The sequence below is a fragment of the Pteropus alecto genome, unplaced genomic scaffold (genome assembly GCF_000325575.1).
Source record: "Pteropus alecto unplaced genomic scaffold, ASM32557v1 scaffold8, whole genome shotgun sequence".
Lineage (NCBI taxonomy): Eukaryota > Metazoa > Chordata > Mammalia > Chiroptera > Pteropodidae > Pteropus > Pteropus alecto.
In genome coordinates this window covers 1,938,770-1,962,346 of record NW_006494609.1, presented here as the reverse complement: position 1 = coordinate 1,962,346, position 23,577 = coordinate 1,938,770, and the positions used below count along the sequence as shown (strand labels likewise).

The 23,577-nt window shown below is 48.9% G+C and overlaps 1 protein-coding gene across 1 annotated transcript in view; it reads right to left on the bottom strand.

Annotated features, from left to right (window-relative positions):
• Window positions 1-54: 54 nt before the first annotated feature.
• Window positions 55-23,577, bottom strand: part of PAPLN (papilin, proteoglycan like sulfated glycoprotein) — a 36,668-nt gene continuing 13,145 nt past the window's right edge. The window contains exons 13-25 of the mRNA XM_025042111.1: window positions 19,719-19,796; window positions 19,299-19,554; window positions 18,048-18,168; window positions 17,600-17,738; window positions 16,100-16,568; window positions 15,211-15,348; window positions 14,952-15,076; window positions 14,572-14,716; window positions 13,796-13,933; window positions 13,011-13,138; window positions 12,797-12,905; window positions 10,460-10,626; window positions 55-2,079 (exon numbers count right to left, since the gene is read on the bottom strand). Of these exons, the coding sequence (XP_024897879.1) occupies window positions 1,904-2,079; window positions 10,460-10,626; window positions 12,797-12,905; window positions 13,011-13,138; window positions 13,796-13,933; window positions 14,572-14,716; window positions 14,952-15,076; window positions 15,211-15,348; window positions 16,100-16,568; window positions 17,600-17,738; window positions 18,048-18,168; window positions 19,299-19,554; window positions 19,719-19,796 (2,189 nt within the window). The 3' untranslated portion in view covers window positions 55-1,903. The remainder of the gene's footprint in view (window positions 2,080-10,459; window positions 10,627-12,796; window positions 12,906-13,010; window positions 13,139-13,795; window positions 13,934-14,571; window positions 14,717-14,951; window positions 15,077-15,210; window positions 15,349-16,099; window positions 16,569-17,599; window positions 17,739-18,047; window positions 18,169-19,298; window positions 19,555-19,718; window positions 19,797-23,577) is intronic.

Sequence of the window (23,577 nt, the reverse complement as noted above, 5' to 3'; positions counted from 1 at the left end):
TGACTTTTAGTTCTTTTTTGTCTTATTCTCTCTCCATTCTACAGCTACTGCAGATCTTTAGTTTGGTGGCTAGAAAATTATTTTTTGGGACTAGTATATTCCTAAAATTCAGATTTTTATTCATACTTGAGGCTTTGGTTGATACTGAGTGCATCTCTAATGTCAGATTCTTGCTGCTCCAAGTGTGCTCCGGACAGCAACACGGACTTCACCTAGGAGCTGGTTAGAGATACAGAAGCTCAGCCCCACCCTGACCGCGTAAGCAGAAACGGCATTTGAACAAGATTTGCAATCGAGAATCCAAGGCTAGAGCACTGATTCTCAACCTTGGATACGTATCAGAATCACCTGGGGAGCTTTTAAAATTCTCAGGTCCTGCCCATGCTCCAGGCCAATTAAATCCAAATCTCTGGGAAGGTTCGGGGTTTTTTTTAAAGCTCCCAATATGGAAGAGAGTTGAGACCCACCGGTCTAGAGTGAATTTTACTCTCACCTGAACCTTAGGCCATTATTCTGTGACTAGTTCTAAGAAGAGCTAGCTAACCTCAAATTTACCTTCCGAAGTGTCGCCAATAGGCCAAATGCTGGTTTAACTAAAAAACTGGGCAGTCCAAGAAAGTAGCCGTTATTTTCTGATTTCTGTAGCAGAACCAGCTGTGGTAAGTGAACGGGGATGCTCAATATTTTTTTAACAGAAGGACGACAAGACCTCTGACCAGGCCCACATTTCCTCTGTTAGATGATAGGGAGACCGAGAAGTGTCCCTCACCCACGGCACAGTCTCTTTTTCTAGCCAGCATGGTGGTAATAAAAGTCACCTTTCCCTGTAATGCCTTTCTTTTCTGTGTCCCAGAATAACCTCTGTCACTAGGCCCAGCCAGCCCTCGGGAAGATTTGTAGAAGGTTCAAGTAGAAAGAGACTCAGAAGCTTATTGAATCCAGGCTTCTGATTTTAGCAGCAAGGAATTCAAGGTTCTGAGGTGAAGAATGACTTCTTCCAACTCAGTCCATTTCTGAAGCCACCTCCTTATGTTACACTGCCCACCCCTCCCCTCCATTGGCGCCCCCATCCTGCTGTTGCTGTTTTTGATTATAGTATGGCTTTTATCTGGCAGTGAACATTTTGCTTCACAGATCCCTCCGTGAGGAGGAGAGGCTCCTGGTTGGTCACAGCACAGAGCAGGCCCAGCAGTCAGCTCCATACAGGTATGCCATGATCCTCACAGCCAGCTCTGCGTGTCAGCCTCAGAAGGAGGGCTTCAGGCTCCAGCTCCCTGATGAAAGTAAGGAGATTCTCCAGTTCTTTCATAATAATGCAGTTGCTACTCTTTCATCCCATATTCCTGCACTGAGCCTTACGTTATAGTCCACTTCGCCGAGAGCTGTCACAAACCTGCTGTTAACTGTACGCACAGATGGGATTTGAAGCTGGTTGCTTTACTACCTAGAAGGGTGAGAGAGAGATGAGAGCAGTAGACCACTGTTTGACCCTACCTGAGATCTGGTTCTAGCAAGAATACTTCTCTGTCGCAGCAGGAGTTAGTGTTCCCCATGTGAGCTAGGCGTTAACTTTGAAATCATTACGTGTCTCCCCATTCAGCTTTAAATGAAGTGAGAACCCCAGCGGCTTCTTTTAAAATGCAGTCAGCTGATTCTGTGTAACAAATTGTAGAAAGAAGGAAAGGGTGTCGTTATCCGAACAAACTCCTCTTGTTCATGTCAGAGATGCAGACACTGCTGGGGACTCAGAGGGAGGCTGGTGCTGGTTGCTGCTGAGGCTAAACACGAGGTGGGTGGGGGGCAATGTCTCCACCCCTTTGCCAGCCAGAGAGGGGAGACCGAGAGTCCCTGCCCCTCTCCCCAGCTCTAAGAGTTGCTTTAGAACTGGGGCTGGAGCCGGCCTTCATCCCAGCTGCCAGACTGGCTGAGCGTGAGGCTGGAAGCGGGAACAGCTGGCACAGCAGAACCTGGAGTAATACTCATTGCCACAGAGCCGGGCCTGCAGGATCAAATCACAGTTGGCCAGCTCCGGCTGGTCGATGCACTCCCTACTGGGGTCCCTCGGCTGAGTGACCAGTGCTGCAAAACGACAGGGGGGAGAGAAAGTGGTCAGGTAGCTCTGTGTGTGAAAATTCTCACCTACCATTTCATTTCCTTAAAAGGAAAGTGGCACTATAACTGCCAGATTCCCCCCAAAATGCAATTACTCTGTAACCTTTCAACACCTGTATGTACAACTACATAAGGGATCACGATTTCCACCCATTGGTGTGTTTTTTTTTTTCCAGTTACAGTTGACATACAATACTGTATTAGTTTCAGGTTTAGGTTTACAACATAGTGACTAGACATTTACATAACTTACAAAGTGATCACAATTAGTATCCATCTGATATCATACATAGTTATTACAATGTTATTAACTATATTCCTTATGATGTACTTTATGTCCCCGTGATTTTTAATAACTGGCAATTTGTACATCTTATTCCCTATTTTTTACCCATCTCTCCAACCCGCCTACCCTCTGGCAACCATCAGTTTTCTTTATAAGTTAGTTTGTTCATTTAGTTTTTTTCAGATTCCACATGTAAGTGAAATCATATGATAGTTGTCTTTCTCTGACTTATTTCACTTAGCATAATACCCTCAAAGTCCATCCATGTCACAAATGGCAAGATTGCAATATTTTATGGCTGAGTAATATTCCATAGTATATATGTACAACATTCTCTGTATCCATTCATTTATCAATGGGCACTTAGGTTGCTTCCATATCTTGGCTATTATAAATAATGCTTCAGTGAACATAGGTGTGCATATATCTTTTCAAATTAGAGTTTTAGATTTCTTCGGATAGCACGCTACCTCCACCTTCATTCTTTTTCAAGACTGCTTTGGCTGTTTGGGATCTTTTGTGGTTCCATATAAATTTTCAGATTATTTGTTCTAGTTCTCTGAAAAGTGCCATTGGTATTTCGATAGACAATTGCATTGAATCTGTAGATTGCTTTGGACAGTACAGACATTTTAACCATGGTAATTTCTCCTATACGTGAGCATGGTATAGCCATCCATTTATTTGTATCTTCTTCAGTGTCTTATAGTTTTCCAAGTACAGCTCTTTAATTCCTTGGTTAAATTTATTCCTAGGTATTTTATTCTTTTTGATGTAATTGTAAATAGGATTGTTTTCTTAATTTCTCTTTCCAGTAGTTTATTATTGGTGTATAAAAATGCAACCGATTTCTGAATATTAATTTTGTATCCTACTTTACTAAATTCATTTATTAGTTCTAATAGTTTGGGGGTGGGATTCTTTAGGGTTATATATATATATAGTATCATGTAATCTGCAAATAATGACAGTTTTACTTATTCTTAATTCAGATGCCTTTTATTTCTTTTTCTTGTCTGATCGCTATGCCTAGGACTTCCAATACTATGTTGAATAAAAGTGATGAAAGTGGACATTTTTGTCTTGTTCCTGATCTTAAAAAGCTTTCAGCTTTTCACCATTGAGTATAATGTTAGCTGTGGGTTTGTCATATATGGCCTTTATTATGTTGAGATATGTTCACTCTATCCCACTTTGCTGAAAGTTTTTATCATAAATGGATGTTGGATTTTGTCAAATGCTTTTCCTGAATCTATTGATATGGTCATATGATTTTTCTCCTTCACTTTATGTGGCGTATCACATTAATTTGATTTGTGGGTATCATACCAGCCACTTTGCATGCTGGGAATAAATTCCACTTGATCATAGTGTATGATCTTTTTAATGTATTGTATTCAGTTTACTAATGGTTTGTTGAGGATTTTTGCGTCAATGTTCATCAGGGATATTGTTCTATAGTTTTTTTTGTTGTGTCTTTGTCTGGTTTAGATAGCAGGGTAAAGGTGGCCTCGTAAAATGAGTTTGAGAACTTTCCCTCCTCTTCAGTTTTTTTTTGAATAGTTTGAAAAGATTGTGTTAACTCTTCTTTAGTAAAATTCACCTGTGAAGTCATCTGGTCCAGGGCTTCTGTTTACTGGGATGGTTTTTTCAAATTATCCATTCAATTTCATTATCTGTTTATCTGTTTATCTGTTTCATTATCTGGTTATCTGTTCAGATTTTCCATTTCTTCCTAATTCAGCCTTAGAAGATTGTATGTTTTTAGGGATTTATCTATTTCTTCCAGGTTGTCCAGTTTGTTGGCATATAATTGTACATAGTATTTCCTAATCATCATTGGTATTTCTGTAGCATTGGTTGTCACTTCTCTTTTACATCTGATTTTATTTGGGCCCTCTCTTGATGAGTCTGGATAAGGCTTACCAATTTTCTTTATCTTTTCAAAGAACCAGCTCTTGGTTTCATTGATCTTTTCTATTTTTTTTTTTTTTAGACTATTTATTTCCGCTCTGATCTTTATTACTTCCTTCTTTTTACTCCCTTTGGGCTTTGTTCTTCTTTTTCTAGTTCCTTTAGGTGTAAGGTTAGATTTTTTGAGATATTTGTTGAGCTAGGTCTGTATTGCTATAAATTGCCCTCCTGGAACTGCTTTGGCTGTGTCTCATAAATTTTGGGTCATTGTATTTTCATTTTCATTTATCTCAAGGTATCTTTTGATTTCTCCCTTGATCTTGTTAATCCATTCATTGTTTATTAGCATGTTATTCAGCCTCCATATGTTTGTGTATTTTTCAGTTTTCTTCTTGTAATTGATTTCTAGTTTCATACCATTATGATTGGAGAAGATGTTTGATATGACTTCAGTGTTCTCAGATTTATTGAGACTTGTTTTGTGGCCTAACATGTGATCTGTCCTGGAAAATGTTCCATGTGCACATGAAAAGAATGTATATTCTGCTGCTTTTGGGTAAAATGTCCTAAAAATATCAATTAGGTCCATCAGCTTTAATGTGTCGTTTATATCCTTTTGTTAGATCGATCCCTTTATCAGTATGAAATGCCCTCTTTGTCTCTTGTTACAGCCCTTATTTTAAAGTCTGTTTATTTTGTCTGTTATAAGTATTGCTACCTCATCTTTTTTTTGTTTTGCATAAATTGCATAAATTGTTTTTGCATATCCTTACTTTCAGTCTGTGTGTGTCCTTTGATCTGAAGTGGGTCTTGTAGGCAGCCTATGTACAGATCTCGTTTATTTATCCATTCAGCCACCGTATGTATTTTGATTGAAGCGTTTAATCCATTTACATTTAATTATTGATAGATATGTAGTTATCACCATTTTAGTAACTTTTCTGATTGTTTTTGTAGTTTTTCTCTGTTCCTTTCTTATTCTCATGCTCTTTTTTATGTTGATGATTTTCTATAGTGTCATGTTTGGATTTCTTTCTCTTTATTTCTTGTATATCTCTTGTAGATTTTTGGTTTGTAGTTACTGTGTGCTTCATATGTACCAAGATATGTTTATAGCAGTCTGTTTGAAGTCGATGGTCACTTAAGTTTGAACACATTCTAAAATCACTACAAGTTTTACTCACCCCCTCCAAGTTTATCTTTTTGTCACTTTTTACTTCTTTTGTGTGTACCCTTAATTTATCGTTGTAATTACACAAGATCTTCTTTTGCCTTTTAACTTTTGTACTAGCTTTGTGTTTGGTTGATTCACTGCTTTCACTGTTTGCCTTTGTCAGTGAGAATTTTTTTCTTTCCTATATTTTCTTATTCGTATTTTTTTACCTTTTCTACTTGAAGAAGTCCCTTTAACATTTCCTGTAATACTGGTTTAGTGGTAGTGAACTTTAGCTTGTCTTGTCTGGGAAACTCTTTATCTCTCCTTTGATTCTAAATCATTGCCTTGCTGGGTAGAGTAGTCTTAGTTGTAGGTCCTTGCTTTTTACCACTATTTCATGTCAGTCCCTTTTGGCTTGCAATTTCAGTTGAGAAATCAAACTGACAGTCTTATAGGAGCTCCCTTGTTGTGGTAACTACCTGCTTTTTCTCTTGCTGCTTTTAAGATTCTTTGTCTTTAAACCTTTGGCATTTTACTTATGTCTTGGTATGGGCCTCTTTGGGTTCATCTTTTTCAGACTCCCTGCACTTCCTGGACTTGTATGTCTCTTTCCTGTGCCAGGCTATGGAAGTTTTCCATCATTATTTCTTTAACTAGGTTTTCAATTCCTTGCTCACTCTCTCCTTATGGTACCCCTATGATGCAATGTTGGTACATTCAGTGTTGTCCCAGAGGCCCCTTAAACTAACCTCATTTGGGGGGGGGTTCTTTTTGCTCTTTCAATTGGGTGTTTTCCACTACCTCGTCTTCCAGATCACTGGTTTGATCCTCTCCATCTGATCTGATATTGATTCCCTCTAACGTAATCTTCATTTCAGTTATTGTATTCTTCATTTCTAAACAGTTTTTTTATGGTTTCTGTCTGTTGAGGTTCTCACTGAATTCATTTATGCTTCCCCTCAATTCATTGAGCTTCCTTATAACCATGTTTTGAACTCTAGCTGGTAGATAGATTGCTTGTCTCCATTCATTTAGTTCTTTTTCTGGAGTTTTTGTCCTGTTCTTTCATTTAGAACATGTTTATCTCTCAGTTTTGCTGAATCCCTGTTTGTTAGGTGGATCTGCTACGTCTCTCAGTCTTGGTAGTGTGGCCTTATATAGCAGGTGTCCCATAAGGCCGGTAGTGTAGTTTCCATATTCACCTGAGCTGGGTGCTCCAAGAATGTCCCTGTGTGTGCCCTCCTATTGTAGTTGAGCTTTTATTGCTGTTGGCATGTCAGCGGGTGGGATTGAACCTCAGGCTAATCGGCTCTAAGGGCTGGCCATGACTACAGCAGACAAGCTGTTGTGCAGAAGACTGACCCCACAGAGCAGGAATTGTTTTAGTGGGGTTCTGGTGCCACCAAGTCTGCCCTTCAGATGTGTCATTTATGGAGCTGGTTGGGTGCTGCTCTGGTGTGGTCTGAAGCCAGCCACTGGGCGTGTTGGTTCTGGAGGCTCTTGGGAAGGGCCCCTGTGCAGGCCAAGGTCAGCTGCCATTTGTACCTTCCTTGGGGCTGCCTACTGGGAGCTTCAAAGTGACCTGTGGTTGATTGCTGTTTGTGCTGGGCTTGGAGGCACTTGGGAGAGGCTATACTGTGAACCAAGGCCAGCTGCCACTAGTTAAACCATTTGTGGCTGCTTAGTTGAACTTACATTCCAGGCCAACACTAGCTGCATCTTATGCCAGGCTTGAGGCCACCTGATGGGAGTTAAAATGACAGCTGAAACCAGTAGCCTCTTGTGCTGGGCTTGGTGCCACTTAGCAAGAGGTACAGGGTACGCTGAGGCCAGCTACTGCTTATTTGGGGTTTGTGGACCTTTGAGAGATTTTAGGAAAGTCCACAGCATGGGCCGATGCCAGCCTCTTGTGTGGAAAAGCCACTGGAAGTGGCTCGAACTGGGTGCATAAGCTGGATAGGGTGGGGCAAATGGTGTTGGCCAGGTTAATGGAAAGCTGCTGGTTGGGTGGAGGGAGGACGCAACAAAAGAGAGATGGTGCCTGCCCGTGCTTCTGTCCCAAGTAGAGCTGCCGCCCCTGCACTGGAGCCCAGAATGAATGAGTTTGTGGGAATGCCTGGGACTCCAGCAGCCCTCCATCTCACTCAGATGCAGTGCCCACTGGTTTTTACCGCCAGCTGTTATGGGGACTCCTCTCTTCCTGGAGCCCTGGAGCTCAGACTCCTTGCTCCTCAGGGGGAACCTCTGCAGCCAAGATATCCCTCCCAGTTCTCAATCACCACAGCGCGGGTGCGGGACCTGCCCACTCCACATCTCCACCCCTACCAGTCTTGTCCTGGCTTCTTCTGTTCAGCTAATCTTCAGGTGGTTTTAAATTTTATACTTCTCTAATTTAAGTTGTAATTTTGATGTGATCATGGGAGGTGTGCATAGCGTTTTTCTGAAGTCAATTTCCATCCACTGTTGGCCTTACTTTAGCATGCAGTGGTCCTCCCGTTATTGACCCATCGAACTTCCCTTTTCTTTCTGGAAGGGGCTCTTACTTGCTTTAGGCCTGAGTAGCACCTTCCCAAAAACCTGACCTCATGAGGCTAAGGAAGGCTCATCCCCTCTTGCCCCAACTAATAGACCATTCCTCACCAGCGAATGACTGTAAAGGTTTGATATATCAGTATAACAAGAGCACTACCTACCTTAGAGTCACATGAACAGCAAACCATTTATGAGACTGGTTTTAAAAAATCAGTAACTTTGATATCAATTCTGTCTCAGCTGTTTGTAGCCCCTGGGCCTGTCACAGGGCCCAGAGGATAGGAGGTGCTCAGCATCGTGGTTATACAAACCAGCTCTGGAGCCAGGCTGCTTGGGCGGGTACCTGGCTCTCCCACTTAACCAGCTGGCTGACTCTGGGTAAGACACCTAAGCTCTCTGTTTCTTCATTTGAAATGGAGATAGCAGTAGCCCCTTGGGCACATAGTAACCAGAGCTAAATCTGAGCGCATAACCGTGTTTTTGCCTCATAGCCTCATTCTCTCTCATTTAAAAAAGTGAGTAACCACCTCCCCCGCCTTGTTTTATACCTATAGTATTTTTCTGTTTCTAATCAATCTTTTAGGCAAAAAGGTTGAGAAGTCCTCACAATACAAGTTTGTACGTTACACCAAAGTGTGACTAGCTCAAGGCTCCTCACTCTGACGCTAACACTCAATGCCACCAAACCATGACTAGGGCAAAGTGAGACCCCACAAAAACCATAAATGGCTGAGAGCACATAATCTGCAGCTTAATCAGAGGAATGAATACAGTTAGGGAGACCACTTCTAACCAAGAAAGATACCCCTAATACATCTAAGATTAGCACCACCATCCAGCACGCGTGGGAGAAAAGTGGCCTGACTGATGCCATAAGTGCCCTGTCCAAGTTGCAGGTCACATCAGACCATTTCAGTATGGGACCCACACATCAGGAGCCCCACCAGGCTTCATCAAACAAGTTTCTGATTATAATTTGGCTTCCCAGCTTCCCATATAGACTTAGCTAATCACAAACATGACCATCAGGGTCCTCCTAATAGCTTTTCTCGCATAAGTCTGCATTCTGGGTTGTCTCAAGACTTGTAAGTTTGGTTAGTATGTAGACGAGAGATCAATTCATCAGAGGTGAAAACTGCCCCAGCAGTATGGTGCTGTCACCAACGTAATGCCTTCATGCACTCAGTCACCAAGTATCTGAGCACCTAGTGATGCCAAGCACTGGGCTGGGCCCTGGGGATGAGTCCCAGTCACTTTTCTAAGGAGCTCACAAACTGGAAGCCTGCATGTCGGGCCAACTCAGCAACATTTCTACCACAGACCTTCAAGCTCTAGTACTGACCAGTGTCCACCCTCTGCAGGCAGCCAGGCCGGCACCCCGAATGTAACACTGCTCCTGGTGCGTGAACATCCAGGCAGGCCAGCACAGGAAGGGCCTGGCGCATTCTCCCCCAGCTCTGTTTCAAGCCCCATGAAGTCCGGCTGCTTGGCCTGGGGCACTGCCCCGCTGTTCAGACAGTGAACCCACACTGAGGATACGTGGGAGGGCAGAGCACCCCTCCCGTTTCCTTCCGGCTTACTCGACTAGGGAGCTCTTGTGAGTTTGAACATTAAACCAGTCTGTTCCATAAATTCTGAGATGCTTTTAATGTAACACCTGTCAAATTGGACTGTATATTGGTGAAGTGTTAGCATTGTGTCACTTAACAACCTTTTTTTCTTAGTGGGATGAAAACTAATGCATCTCACAATATAGTATTTAGAGTTGTTAAAATTTGATAATATAACAACTCAGAGCAAAAGCTGGAGAATATAAAGCTAAAATATCAAATTACTGAATAATGCAGGTAAAATTCTACCCAGTTACAGGCGTAATAGTTTAGTGAGAACACTAAGTGAGGAGTCAAAAGACTTAGGTTTTAGTACCAACTTGGCCGTGGATTTGCTGTGCAACTTGTGGAAACATCACTTGAGCTCTCTGGATATCTGTGTCATTTGTGAGATGGTGATACTAATCCCTGCCCTTTCCTTTCTGGGTTATAGGGTCAAAGAGCCATAAAGGCATTTTTTCGATCATAGGACCACTGTTTGCCACCCTAATTAGAATGGACAGTTTTTAATGGTATGTCTGCCTGCCTTAAGTTTTATAATGAAGCTCCAGTCAATCATTTCTCAAAATAAAACCAGTAAGTCTAAAGCATGATATTTAACACCATCTATTAAGCTATTACCAGCTGCCTGTCATACATACACATTATTTCCTTCATCCTCACTACGTCCCTATCAGGTGGGAGTAAGGCTCAGGAATGTTAAGCCCCTTGCCCCCAGTCACACCACCAGTAAGTGGCAGAGTGAGCCAGGGTTTGGACCAGAGTCCCGCGGACCACAGAGCCTGCACTCATCCTCACTCTGCAGCATACAGCCAGAACAAGCGAATACCTGAGGCAGGCCTTTCTTACCTGGCGGGACCACCTTCACCTCAGTGCTGCGGCTGACTGCCTGGCTTCCACGGTAGGCACTGCACGTGTAGGAACCCTCATCCTTGGCCTGCAGGTTGTGGATCAACAGCGTGCCATCTGGGGACTGGTGGACACGGTGGCCATCGGCCTGTACTGGCAGCCCATTCCTGGAGAGGAGAGGACACAGAGAGCTGTCCAGGGCCTCTGGTCTTCAGGCTCCAGAGCCAGGAGGCAATGAAAGACCATTCCAGAGCCAGGTACTTCCTCTGTGTAGACAGATGACCCTCACCTCAAGGAAGATGGAACATCATCAAAGCAAAATAACCCAAAAGACGGGTGGCCTCACACTGAGCACAGTGATCTAAGTTCCAGTGAATGTGCCTCTTATCCACAAAGGAACCACACTGATTTGTCATTAACAAAAGACTTCTAAGCAGCACTGAGGTGCCAGGCCCTGTGCTGGATGAAGGACATAAGCGCGCCCTGCCTCTGGGGCACTGGGGTGGGGGTGCAGGTGTCTAAGGGAGACTTCCCTGAGGAAGAGGCTAGCCGAGACCTGACCTAAGGATGAGGAGGCTGCAGCTGGCCGACAGAAGGAACATGGGACTCAGGAGCTTGAAGACAGGCCCCGGCCAGAGCAAGAGAGTGAAGGAGGATGTGCACACGGCTCTGGTCGGGAGTTTGGACTGGATCCAGGGGGTAACGGAGGGGCGTGAGCTAAGCAGCACTGATGCAGCTGTACTTTGAAAGGGTTGCAGACTTCAGTGGTGGGGTAGGGGACAAGCCTGAAGAGCAGAGGCCAGGTAAGTGGCTGCTGCACAGATGACACAGGCAATGAAATAAAGGGACTGGGATGAGGGGCAGATGTGGGAGTTGGGGAAGAAATCAAGCTACAGGGTTGTAGCTTGGGTTACTGGGCAATGGTGGTGCCCTCCACCGTGAGGAGACCCGGGGAGGGAGGGATGAGGGATCAATGTGAGGTTATTTTCCACCATTCTGTATTTCGGGTGCCGAGAGATGCCAGAGGCTTCGGATTTGAGGTTCTGGACCCAGACAGTGTTATCACCGGGGATGGTTCTGGGAACTGTCTACAGGGTTGCCCAAGGCCAAGTTAGACAAACTGAAGACCGAGGACAGGACCTTGAGGCACACCGGCCTCTAAGGGAGAGGTATGAAGAGATGCAGCAGACAGAGAAGCAGGACGAACACCAGAAGAGGGTTGTTGCCTGGAGCCACGGGGAGGGAAGGTCTCAGGAGGCACAAGCGATCAGTGGGAGGATACAGGTCGTGTGGGGGCTGGGATATGCCAGAGGATTTAGGAACAGGGAGGCAGCTGGTGGCGTTGGCCAGAGTAGTCTCCCTGGAACAGGGGTGGAGGTGAGGCCCCAGTGCACGGGCTGAGCTGTGAGTGGGGTGAACAGGTAGAGACACGTGATATAAACGGCCACGCTGTGAAGGGGAGACTGACAGAGGCCAGGCCGCAGGGAAACACAGGGTCAGAGGAGGGCGTTTGTTTATGTTTGATTTAAAGAGGGAAGTCGTCCTAAGCATGTCTGCTGCTGGGAAGAGCCAGGGCCCAGTCCAGTGTGAGGGCCCACGGCCACGCTGGCATCTCACTTACCTCTGAGCCTCGCCCAAAATCATCCTTCCCCCTCAGCCTTCACGGCCCAGCCAAAGTCACATCCATGGCCACTCCTTCCTTGATTCTCTCAGGTGGGAGGCAGCCTCCTCTGTACCTGAGGGGACCCTGGGCCATCTCCTGCCTAGGAGTATCTAGGGGACGTGGATCATCCCAGGATCCCCCCGGGACTGTTTTAGGGTTCTGATTACCTTAGGATCCTCAGAGCCTAGCCTGGTCCTGACACAGTGCAAGGAGGAAGGGGGCAAAAAAACAAAAAGTTTGCTGAATGAATCAGACCAACTGATCTGGGGTAAAGGCCACTGAAGTCTCCAAAGCTGAGTGTAGCCCAGTGGTTCTCAACCCCAGGGGAGATTCCACCGCCCCCCCCACGCCCCCGCCCAGGACATTTGTCAACATCTGGACACATTGTCATGACTTGGGAGTGCTACTGGCACCTAGTGGGTAGATGGCCTGGATGCTGCTAAACGCCCTGCAACGCACAGGACAGCCCCCACAACCAAAAATTATCGGGTCCAAAATGTCAGTGCCGAGGTTGAGAACCCCTGGTGTGGCCCAGCTAACAGAAAAGAGAACAGCCCTGTGTGGCCTCGTTGTCTAGGCACCAGGCCTGGGGGTGGGGCAGTGGTGACAGCAACATCCCTGCTGAAAAGTGGACACCTGTGGGTCTGAGGCCAGGCCTGCGGGAGTAGTCTTACCTGGACCATCTGATGTTCACACTTTCTCCTGCCACCACACACAGCAACCTGGCCGTGTCGCCTTCTGGCACCGTCATAGTAGAGGGCAGCCCTGTGATTGTCAGGTCTCCTGAGCCCAAGGATGAGGCACTGTCAGCCACTATGCTGATCCTGCACCACCTGACCTCAAAGGCCACTGGTCCCAGTCACCCTTCCACTCAAGACTGCCCCTTACCCAGAACTCTGAGCTGGACCCATCTCTGGTCTCGGTCCTGCCCATTGAAGGCGACACAGGCATAGAAGCCGCCGTCTTCCACAGCCACGTGGCTGATGACCAGAGAGCCATCGGGCTGCTGCTGGTGTCTGGGGACCAAGCACAGTCAGGTGGCTCCATCCCACGGGGGCAGGGGAGGGACAGGGTCCTCCTTTCCCTGGTGAGCAGCCTCTACTGCTGAGTGGGGTGTCACCAAACGGCCAGTCAGCCTTAGGCCCTCGGGTCCCCCACCTGCCAGCACTCACGTGAGGATGCCTGACTTAAGCCTGCCAATAAACAAGTCTTCTGATACAAAATAATATGAGTGTCCAGTTTTCGCTACCCTCATTTAGTGGGCTCACATCCTGGCTTTGCCACTTAGGAGCTGCGTGGTGTTAGGCTTCCGTGTGAAAAATAGCACCTACCTCACCGCGGCTCTTCTGCAGCTCGTATGGTGGCCACAAGCCTCACACTCATACGGGCTCAGTAAATGTTAGCTGTTATGATTACAGCCAGAAATACGTCTGCCTCCACTCCTCCCTCAGCCAGCACCTCTGTTACCTGGCCTGTTACTTCTGCCCACTAACTACACCGGAAAAGCCCAGAGACCCAAATGCCGGTCTGCCCAAGGAGCCCTATGCTGAGCAGCTCCCTCTCTCAAGAGACCTTGACTGACCAGAGGGGACACCTGGCAGCCCTTCCCCTAATGGCCTACATGGGGTGGGTGGGGCTGGAGAGGAGCAAGCGAGGAGAGGAGCGGAGCAAACCTGGGTGAAGAGTGGGGCTGCCCATCTCTCTGCCACTCGATGGTGGGGGGCGGGAAGCCCTCAGCACGACAGGTCAACCGGATCCGCTGGCCTGGGTGGGCTTCTACCACCCCAGGCTGGTTCCGGTCCAGGCGGAGCCTGCAGAACAAGCACCCCTACAGCCCTGAGAGGGTCTTTGCCACTGCTGCCCGCACCCCTATCCATGCCTGGGGCCGGGACCTCTGTGCAAGCCTCATGGTCCCTCCTCGCCCTCCAGCCAGATGCAGCTTCCTAAAATCGCCCCTCTGTTCTGGTGAGGACCCATCAGTACCTACGTGGGGCAAAGGCTAACAGCCACCTCTGCTTTCTCGCAACCCTCACGTGTGATCTCAGACTGGCTTCTCCCCACCCTGCACATCTGCCTCTGCCCTTGACCTGGACACCCTCCGGCCCTCTGCACCCCTTCTGTAGACTGTGACTTCTTCCAGCTCAGGCTCTTTACTCCAGACACTCTTCCCTTCCCCTGTCTCCCAAGTCCTGGGCCATAGCCTGCAGTGTTCCCAACTGGCTGAGGTTGGAGGGAAGGCCCCCCTTCTTCCTCAATAGGCTGAGCTCAGGAAGCCATGTTTTTCTAGTCCTCACCTCACAAAGCCCTAAGCAGGGGCCGGCAAGCTGGTCATGGCACACATCGGCCTGGGGAGCCATTCACCTTCCCCTTCTGTCACCCATTGAGACCTCCATGGACCCTGGCCCTCAGGTTGGGGAGGCTGAAAGCAGCATAGCATTGCTCCCATTACCTGGTCGTGGGCCACGGATGTGAGGAGGAGATGGTCCCCAAGCCCCCAGCATCGCCCCCTAGGCTGGAGTCCTGAGGACTGAAGCCCTGGGTTGGGTTTCTGGTCTGAGGGAAGAGCCTTGGCTCAGCCTCGGACATGTCACTCCCTGTCATAAGGCCAGGAGAAGCAAGGGGTGAGCTGTGGGGAGAAGGGAGTTGGAAGGAAGGGTGGGCCATGAGGCCAGTGGGGGACATGGCAAAATGAGGGCCACAAGGGGCAATACGTCCACCCCAGCCCAGCTGGAGCATATAGTCCCTGCTACCAGGATGCCTTGGCTCAAGGAGGCACCCGAGCCCCTCCAGTGTGGAGATGAGAACCCACTGGAGGTGGGGAACAGGGACCTGTGATGCGAAGGTGGATCTTCTGAGAGTCGCGGCCTGGCCCGATGCTGCCACAGCTGTAAGTGCCAGCATCCTCTGCCCACAGGGGGCTGATGACCAGGGAGCCATCAGGTTGCAGCCGGTGCCTGAATGGAAGGGACTCCTGAGAACAATAATGAGCCCGACCCCCCTCAGGCCCCAGTGCTCCTAGCAGAGGGGACCGTAGCCGCACACCCTCCCTCCCCAGGGGCTGCCACTGGGGGAGGATGCCTGCACACACCTGTCAGAGGAGATGGGCTGCCCGTCTTTCTGCCACCTGGTATGGGGGTCCAGGGCGGTGTCATCCGGACAGAAGAGCCGCACCACATGCCCCAGGGCCGCCTGCACCAGAGAGGGCTCCGAGCCTGCCAAGCTAATCCTGGAAAGGTGGGAGGCGAGGACCTGACCTGCTGGCATGAGTGCCAGGACCAGGGACCACCTTCATCAGCGAGTCCCACCGCGGACAGCTTGGTGCCCATCCTGTCACAGGCAATTGTGACAGAGGGCGTCACATGAGGCCAAGCTCCAGAAGCCTGTGGACTCAGGAATCTGCCCTCCCCACCTCCCTGCCATGCCCTAAGCACTGCCACTTCAACCTGTGCCCGCAGCAGCAGCAGGGGTGGCACAAAGTCCAGGGATGGAGAGGCTGGGAGACAGCACACACCACACCGGATTTGTGCGGGGGACTAAACCACACACCTGTTCATTTAGTTTTCAATCTTCGCAAATCTCTCAACATGACACAGTCCCGAGAGTAATTAATAAATGGAACTCACGCTAAACCTATGAGATAGCACGATTTTACGAGTCAAGAAACCGAGGCTTGGAGAAGTCAGATGACTTGCCAAAGGTCATGAGGACCGTAAGCTTTTTCAATTAGACAGACTCTTGGGTACACTGGCAAGACATGCTGTAGAGTCCAGGCACCACCATGTACTGACTGCTCAACTTCCAAAGCCTGAGCTTGCCTAGGTGTAGAATGAAGGTAACGAGGCTACCTCAGAGGATTTGAGGTTAGGGATAGGGAGGGTGGGCTGGCTTCCCTATTACCCCAGAGTTTTAGCTTCAACAGGCTTAGCCCCTGGCCCATGTCCTTTCCGCCCCCCCCACCTGGGAAAGGTGGGCCTCACCTGTAGGAGGAGCTGTGGGAGGGTGGCACTGGCCGCCAGGCATCTCTGCCCAGTCCAGGGGCGCTGGGCCCCAGCTCCTGGCCCCCAGGCTGTTCTCCTAAGGCCTGGGTGTGGTACGAGTCTCCTGGCCCAGGCTCTGAGTCTCTCCACCAGAGGCCACCAGAAGGCAAGGGTTTTCTCTGGCCTGTGGCCATGGTACTGTGCTGGCTGGCCTCCCGCTGGCCTCCAGGACTGCCGCTGCCACCATCTCTGTGGGTGTTATGGCCGGAGGCCTGTTGGTGGGGCCCATGTCGCGACCCCCCGCAGCTGCTCATGCACTCCTCTTCCGAGGGAAAGTTATTGGCGTTGCCGTGGCAGCCACCATACCAGAAGCGGTTACACTGGCCCACGGAGGCAATGAAGTACCAGCGAGCGGCCCAGTCTGTGCAGGAGCCGTGGGCGCTGGGCAGCAGGCACCGCACTGGGTATGCTGAGGACAGGGAGGATGCGTGTCACCCGGGTGGCCAGTAATAACACTGCCCAGCAAAGCCCTGCCGAGAAGCAGCCACCATCCCCTCTGAGACAGCAGCAAGGCCCTTCCCAGTTTATGGAGCATGCCTACACCTCTGCTCGGGCCCCTGACCTGACCCTGGGGGCAGCATCTTATTTACTACCCAGACCTGCCCTGGGCTGTGACCACAGCAGCTTCTGGAGTCAAACTGTCCATCTCCACCCACAGAGCTCTCCAGGTCAGGGCTGTGAGCTCCCTGGACCGGCTCCCTCAAGCCTTTCCCCATTACTTACCAGACTCCTGGAGTACACACCGGGGCCTGACCTTGACACCCTTAGCTCAGGATCCAGACCCAGCCCTGAGCAACCAGGGGCCTGTGAAGATGCCCAGCAAAGGCCCTGCTCTGCTCCCAGGGCCCTTTGCCAGCCTCTGAATGCAACTCCAGCCCCCACCTGCCCATGCTAGCAGCCCTCCACCCCAGCACAGCCTGCTCCACCTCTCCATGTTCGGATGTGGCCATGGCTGGCCCCTGCTTGAAGGCCCCTGCAGACCCTGAGCACCAGCCTGTCTGGCTTTTGATGTCCGCATGTGAGTCCCCAGCAGCTCCACCGATGCATCCCATGCTCCAGCCTCAATAACTTCCCTCTAGGACTCATCCCAGGCCATGGGACACCCCATCAGTCCTGGCACTGCCACCCTATACCATCTCTGCCTCTGGAGGGGGCTGAGCCTCAGGGGGAAGAACAAGTCTTTCTTCTCCATGGGAACTGCACCTACAACTCTCCCCAACTCCCACAGCAGCCAGATGGCCTCAGTGCAAACTGTTGGAAATGAGAACAATCTAGCCATGTTCTCTGGCCTGGCACCTAATAGGTAATCAATAAATATTCATGGAAGAAATGAATGAACAACTGAGCCAGTAGGAAGAGCTTTGGCTCTGGATGGGGGTGGGGGACACAGCGGGATCAGAGCCCATCCCCCAGCAAGGACGAGAAAGGGCATCCACTCACCGTAGCTGGGCTGGCCCACACAGCCTTCTCCGAAAGGGCCTGCTGCAAAAGCCACACTGTCATAGCAACAGCCAAACTGGGAGCCCCGGCACTCACTGGGCTCATTCTCCTGGGCCTGGGGCTGGTGCGCCTGGGGGGCCTATGGAGGAAGTTGGGGATAGGTCTAGTTCTTGGGGACTCTAGGTTGCCTGGGGGAGGATGGTAGGAAGAGGGACAGACAGAATTGTGAGCCCACAGCGCATGACCCCAGCCCTGGGAGGGGAGATCAAAAGCCAGGAGAATGTCGGATGAAACCCCCATCCCAGACCATCTCTGAAACTGTGCCCTCGAGAGGACAGCCCAGGCCGACAGGCTTCAGGGACCTCCTTCCTCAAAGACCAAAGCTGCCCAGTGGCACTGAGCAGGATCGGAGCTGGACTCCTGCCCCCCACATGAACGAGACACTTACTGTGGAGGCCACTGCTCTCGACCCCAGCCTGCTCCTGGCGCTGTTGCCACCATAAGACCTTGCACAGCCGGCTTGATGGGGCCCCTCAGCCGCAGACACCCCGTCAGGGCAGCACCCATACCTAGACAGACATCACACAGCCCTCCCCTCACCACCCAGCTCTGATCCCCTCCCTTTCAGGGACCCTGAGCTTCCGAGGCTCCCTGCACAGGGGGCTGACCAGGTGAGGATTTGAGTGGGAGACGGCATGTCCCCGCGTGCAGGGCACAGCATCCTGCGTACCGCAGTCTCACCACGTCTACCAACCACGTGGCGGCCGCCGGGGAGGGCCATGGTAACACGATAAGCAGAGTCGTAGCCCTAATAATTGGCAAATCCTCAACTCACACATCCTGCCACAAAAATGAGGAGGAAGAAATGAACCCGAGCCTCCCTGAATATCTGGTTCCCGGGGAGTTTTTACAAAGTCCCAGGAGATGGGGGCAGAAGGCGTGTCAGAGGATCTCACACTTACTCCACCTCCACAACCAGGACTTGAAGGTGAACGGAGGAACGGATCTAAGCCCCTCCATGTACCAAGCACTGTATGACTCATTTCATCCTCAGTCACCCCAGCCAGTGGCTGTCATCATTTCCAGCAGAGGAAGCCAAGATCAGAGAGGTTAAGTAACTTGCCCCAAGTCACCCAGTCACAGCCAGTAAGTGACTGAGCTGAAAATCACCCCCAGGCCACTGGCCCCAAAGTTTGGGCCCTTAGCACCCCAGCCCCTGAGGGAGCTCCCGGGAGCCTGGTTTGGATGGTGAGCTAGAATTCTACCCCGTGTGCCTTCCTAGGCCTCAGGCTACACCTCCACAGGCTGACTTTGCAGAGAAAGCAGGCTTTTCACCCGTCTCAGCATAGGAGAAAGCTCGGCAAGGGGAAGGCACGTCCTGAGGATGGAGAGGAGAGGAGAGGGCCTGAGCCGCGGCCAGCATTTGCTCCCACCCCACCGCTCAGGCAGGGCCGGGGGAACCCAGGACAGCGGAAGTGACACAAACAGTATCTATGATCTCATAAAACACTCTTCCCACATTTCAAAAGTCTTTAATCACACTCAGGGCAGCTCAGAGACGACACCTCCGTGGTCCCATTCCTGAGCCGGGCAAGCCCACCCCACCCCGTGGGAGCAGAGACGCTGTTCTGCCCATCGGACACACCTTCGCTCACACACCTCCCTCTTTCCCCTGGTCCGAGGAGGAAGAGGCACCTACTTGCTCTGCTGACAAGAGGTTCCAGGGCAGCCTTGCCACTGTGGCCCAAGAGATGCGGTGTGGCCATCAGGGCAGCACCCATGGGTGCTGTGTCTGCAGTCATGGGGCCAGGAGCCAGACCGCAGGGGCTGCTGCTGTGGCATCTGCTGCAGAGAAGGCGCTGGACCTGGGGCTGGCAGATGGGGGCTCAGGTCTCCTCTGGGGTTACCCCGGGCTGAGGGCTGCTCCCGGGGAGCCCACCACTGGTCTCTGGAATCTAGAAAGAGGAAGAAGCAAAATCACATTATATGTCTACCTGGCTCCTCACCTCCATGTGTCCGCATCAGACCCACCTCTCTCCATCCTCCCTAAGCCACTCACCCCCACCCTCAACCTCCATCTTCAGGACATTGGGTTGGGGGCTTCCACCAAGCTTCTCACCTGAGGCAGGGGCCTCCCGACCCAAAGACATCCAGGGAACCCTGGGGCTGGCGTGTACATCCTGCACGCTGGGGACTTCTGCAGGGGGCCAGGGCGGTCCAGGTGGGGTATAGGGAAACAGAGAAGAGTGGGCCCGAGCCATGGTCAGGCCTGACCAATGTTAGTGCCCGCCCTGCCACTCAGGCAGGGCCAGGGGAGCCCAGGACAGAGGTGACGTGAGCAGTACCTGTGGTTTCATAAAATACCCTTCCCACATTTCAAAAGTCCTTAATCACACAGAAAAATGCTTATATTACATGTACAGCAAAAAGAAAAGGCAGATATAAAAATAGCATCTATGTTTGATCCCAACAACAAAAACAGTAATACATTTTTTTAAATTAGATGCAAAAGCAATCCCACTAAAATATGGGCAAAGAACTTGAACAGACTTTTCTCCAAAGAAGATATACCAACGGCCAACAAGTACGTGAAAAGATGTTCGACATCATTAGTCATTAAGGAAATGCTATCAAAGTCATGAGATACTACTTTGTACCCCCTAGGAAGGCCCTAATCAAAAGTCAGAAACAAGCCTTGGTGAGGATATAGACAAACTGGAACTGTCACTCATTGCCGGTGGGCGTGAAGTGATGCAGAGACTGTGCAAACAGTTTGGCAGCTCAAAGAGTTAAATATGGAATCACCATTTGGCCCATAAGTTCCACTCCTAGGTACAAACCCGAAAGAAATGAAAACCTATGTTTACACAGAAATGTTTACAGCAGCTTTATTCATTATAGGCAAAAGGCAGAAATAACCTAAATATCAGCACATGAATGGATAAACAAACTGTAGGGTATCCATAAAATTGAATGTGATTCAGCCATAAAATTGAATGAAGTGCTGATGCATGCTACAACTTGGATGAACCTCAGAAACATTCTGCTAAGTGAAAGAAGCCAGGCACAAAAAGTCTACTGATCCTTTTCTGTGATGAAATCCAGAATAGGCTAATCCATAAAGACAGAAAGGAAATCAGGTTCCCAAGGAAGGAGCTTACGGTTAACGAGAAGTGATTATGTAATCAGTACAGGTGCTTGTATGGCATGATGAAAATTTTTGAAAATAGAGGGCAGCTGGTGGTTGCACAATGTTGCGAATACACCAAATAACACCAGATTTTACACTTAAAAATGGTTAACCGTATGTTATGTGAATTTTACCTCAATAAAAAGATTTCATATTAAATGTAATTGGATTGGTAGATGAAAGAATAAAGAGAGGATAGAAAATGAAAAAGCAGATATAACGAAAGGTTAACTGTAGACTTTAGAAGGTGGGAACATGGCTGCTCACTATATAGTTCAACTTCTCTGTATGTTTAAAATTTTTCATCATCTTATTGTCCAACGAGGTAAATTTACTAAAAATCATGAGAATGGGTGAATTTTATGGTACATGATATTTAACCACCATAATAAAGTTATTTAAAAGATTTTTTAAATCATAAAATGGAGAAAAAATGCAAATGGCTAAGAAAATTAAGACAAAAGGAATTTAATGGTACATAAAAGAAGACTCGCAGAATATTAACATTCACAGTGAAAGTTTCTGAGTGCTTCACGTGTGTGTGTGGGGTGGGCGTGGGTGGGGTCCCTTCCTTCTGTTTAAGCATATTACTACATAATGGAATAAAGTTATTTTAAAAAGTGAAAATTCCATTCCCATATGGACTGCATCTAGCCAGTCTCCAGGGAATATTTAAAAAATAATAATCTAGGGCTGGAAGACTCCAGCAGACATGTGGTCAAATCCTTGTTTTCATTTGATTGCTTACTCCACCCAGGCCAAAACCTCCACGGAGGCCGATTCAAATTCTCTTCCCAGTTCTATCATCTCCTACCCACATTCTCTCTGGCCCTGCATTCAGCCCCCGCCCTCCTGGGAATCTCTGCCTTCTCTCCTTTTAAATTCAAGGTGAGAGGCGCCTTCCTGCCAAGCCCATCCTGCCTCTGGCTTCCCCATCCTGTGACCCTTCTATCTTTTCAGGCTTAAAGTCCAGCATCTCTCCCCTGCACACCCTCTGGGCATCAGGCTCTGCAGGGCCAGTGCCAAGTCCTTCTTGCTCTTCCTAGCGTTTGAATTTCTGCCGCCTGCTTCCCACCAGACTCTTGCTTCCCCACTGTCTCCACTTCAGTCTGACCCTCAGGCAGGTACCCAGTTTGAATGGCTCCCCTGGGTTGTATTAGACAAATTCAACCTGCAGCCCTCAGCATGGTTCCAGCTCTCAGCACACCAACCACCCCCTGGACAGACCTCCTGCCCGCCCCCACACACACTGCTGGGGTTGAGGGCTGGTTCTGGGGCCCCGACTGGTCTCAGAGTTGTTCAGTACTTGAAATGTGGCCAGAGTTACATTCTTTAAGATTAATTTTATTTTAAATTTAAACACTGAGACTTGATTCACGTATAGGAAACCACCCCACCATGTTTGAAACAACGTGGGTAGTATCTACTCCGTCAACTGCACATTTATGAAATCTAAATCTAGATCCAGTATACCAGTGAAGGATTAGCATCTGAATGCAGATGTGCTGAAGTGTAAACTATACATCGAATTTCCAAGATTTAATTATTTTTAAATCTTGTGAAAAAAAGAATGTAAAATATCCCATTATTTTTCTATTGATCACACATTAAAAATATTTTACTGGGTTAAATAAAATATATTATTAACTAACTGTGTTTTTTTTTTTTTTTTACTTTTTTAATGTGGCTCTCAGAAAATTTTTAAATGACACATGTGGCTGGCACTCTATTTCTACTGATGGAGCGCTGCTCCAGAAAGAGGAGGAAGCAGAGGCTGCAGCTGCAGGCAGGGTGCAAGAACCCCGGCCCCTCCTCCGCAGAGCATGCGCCAGAATGCACTTCGACATTAGTTACAGTCCCCAGACCACCAGAAATCACCTCAATTCTCACCCGTCATGGACTTCTGCGAAACCCTGAGAAATCGTGACACTGGAAAATGTTCACATGCCAAATGGCATTAAAGAGAAAAAGCAGATACAAAGCCACACACATATTACACTAGAGATTTATCCCACTAATGGATAGGGTCAAGGGGAACTGACGTTTCTACATACTATTCTGATTTCTCCAAAATTTCCACAATGAACATACATTATTTTTATAATTATAAAAATAGCAATGAAGGTTATTTCTTTAACAACTCAGCCTGGCCTGAAATTCTGTCTCCAATTCCTTCCTTCCTACTTACACGAATCATGGACACCTCCTCCAGGAAGGCGTCCTGGGGCCTTGGACACTGAGTGGCTCTAGGGAGCTGCACTCATAGGAGCCCGAGGATCCTCCTGCCCCATGAAACCCATGCTGAGGAACCCGGGAGCCTGGCCCCAGGGCCTCCACACAGCCTCCCCACCATCACAGCTGACACCTTGCTTCTCAAGTACTGTGTGTGCAGACACTGCCAGGGACTCACCACAAGCCTGGAGAGTCACTTAGTAACCTCGCTGTACAGATGGGCAGACTGAGAGCCAGAGAGGATTTAGGTTAGCTGTTGACTCCAAGCCACTGGTTCTCAGCCACACTGCCATGTGCCTCCAGCGGAATCCTACCGCCCTCATCACTAACACGTCAGGGCCAAACACTCCTCTGTAGTGTCGGAAGGCCACCACCCACCCTGTCCAGCTCAGCCCAACCCACGCCCTTCCTCAACGTCAAATCCTCACACCAAACAAGTGCTGGCTTCTCTATCCTTTCCTCTGGTGACTCCTCATGCCTGAGACACCTTATTTCTCAGTGGGGATGCGAGGGAGGGGAAAGGGGAAGACAGAGGCAGAAACAGTATATAAAGACA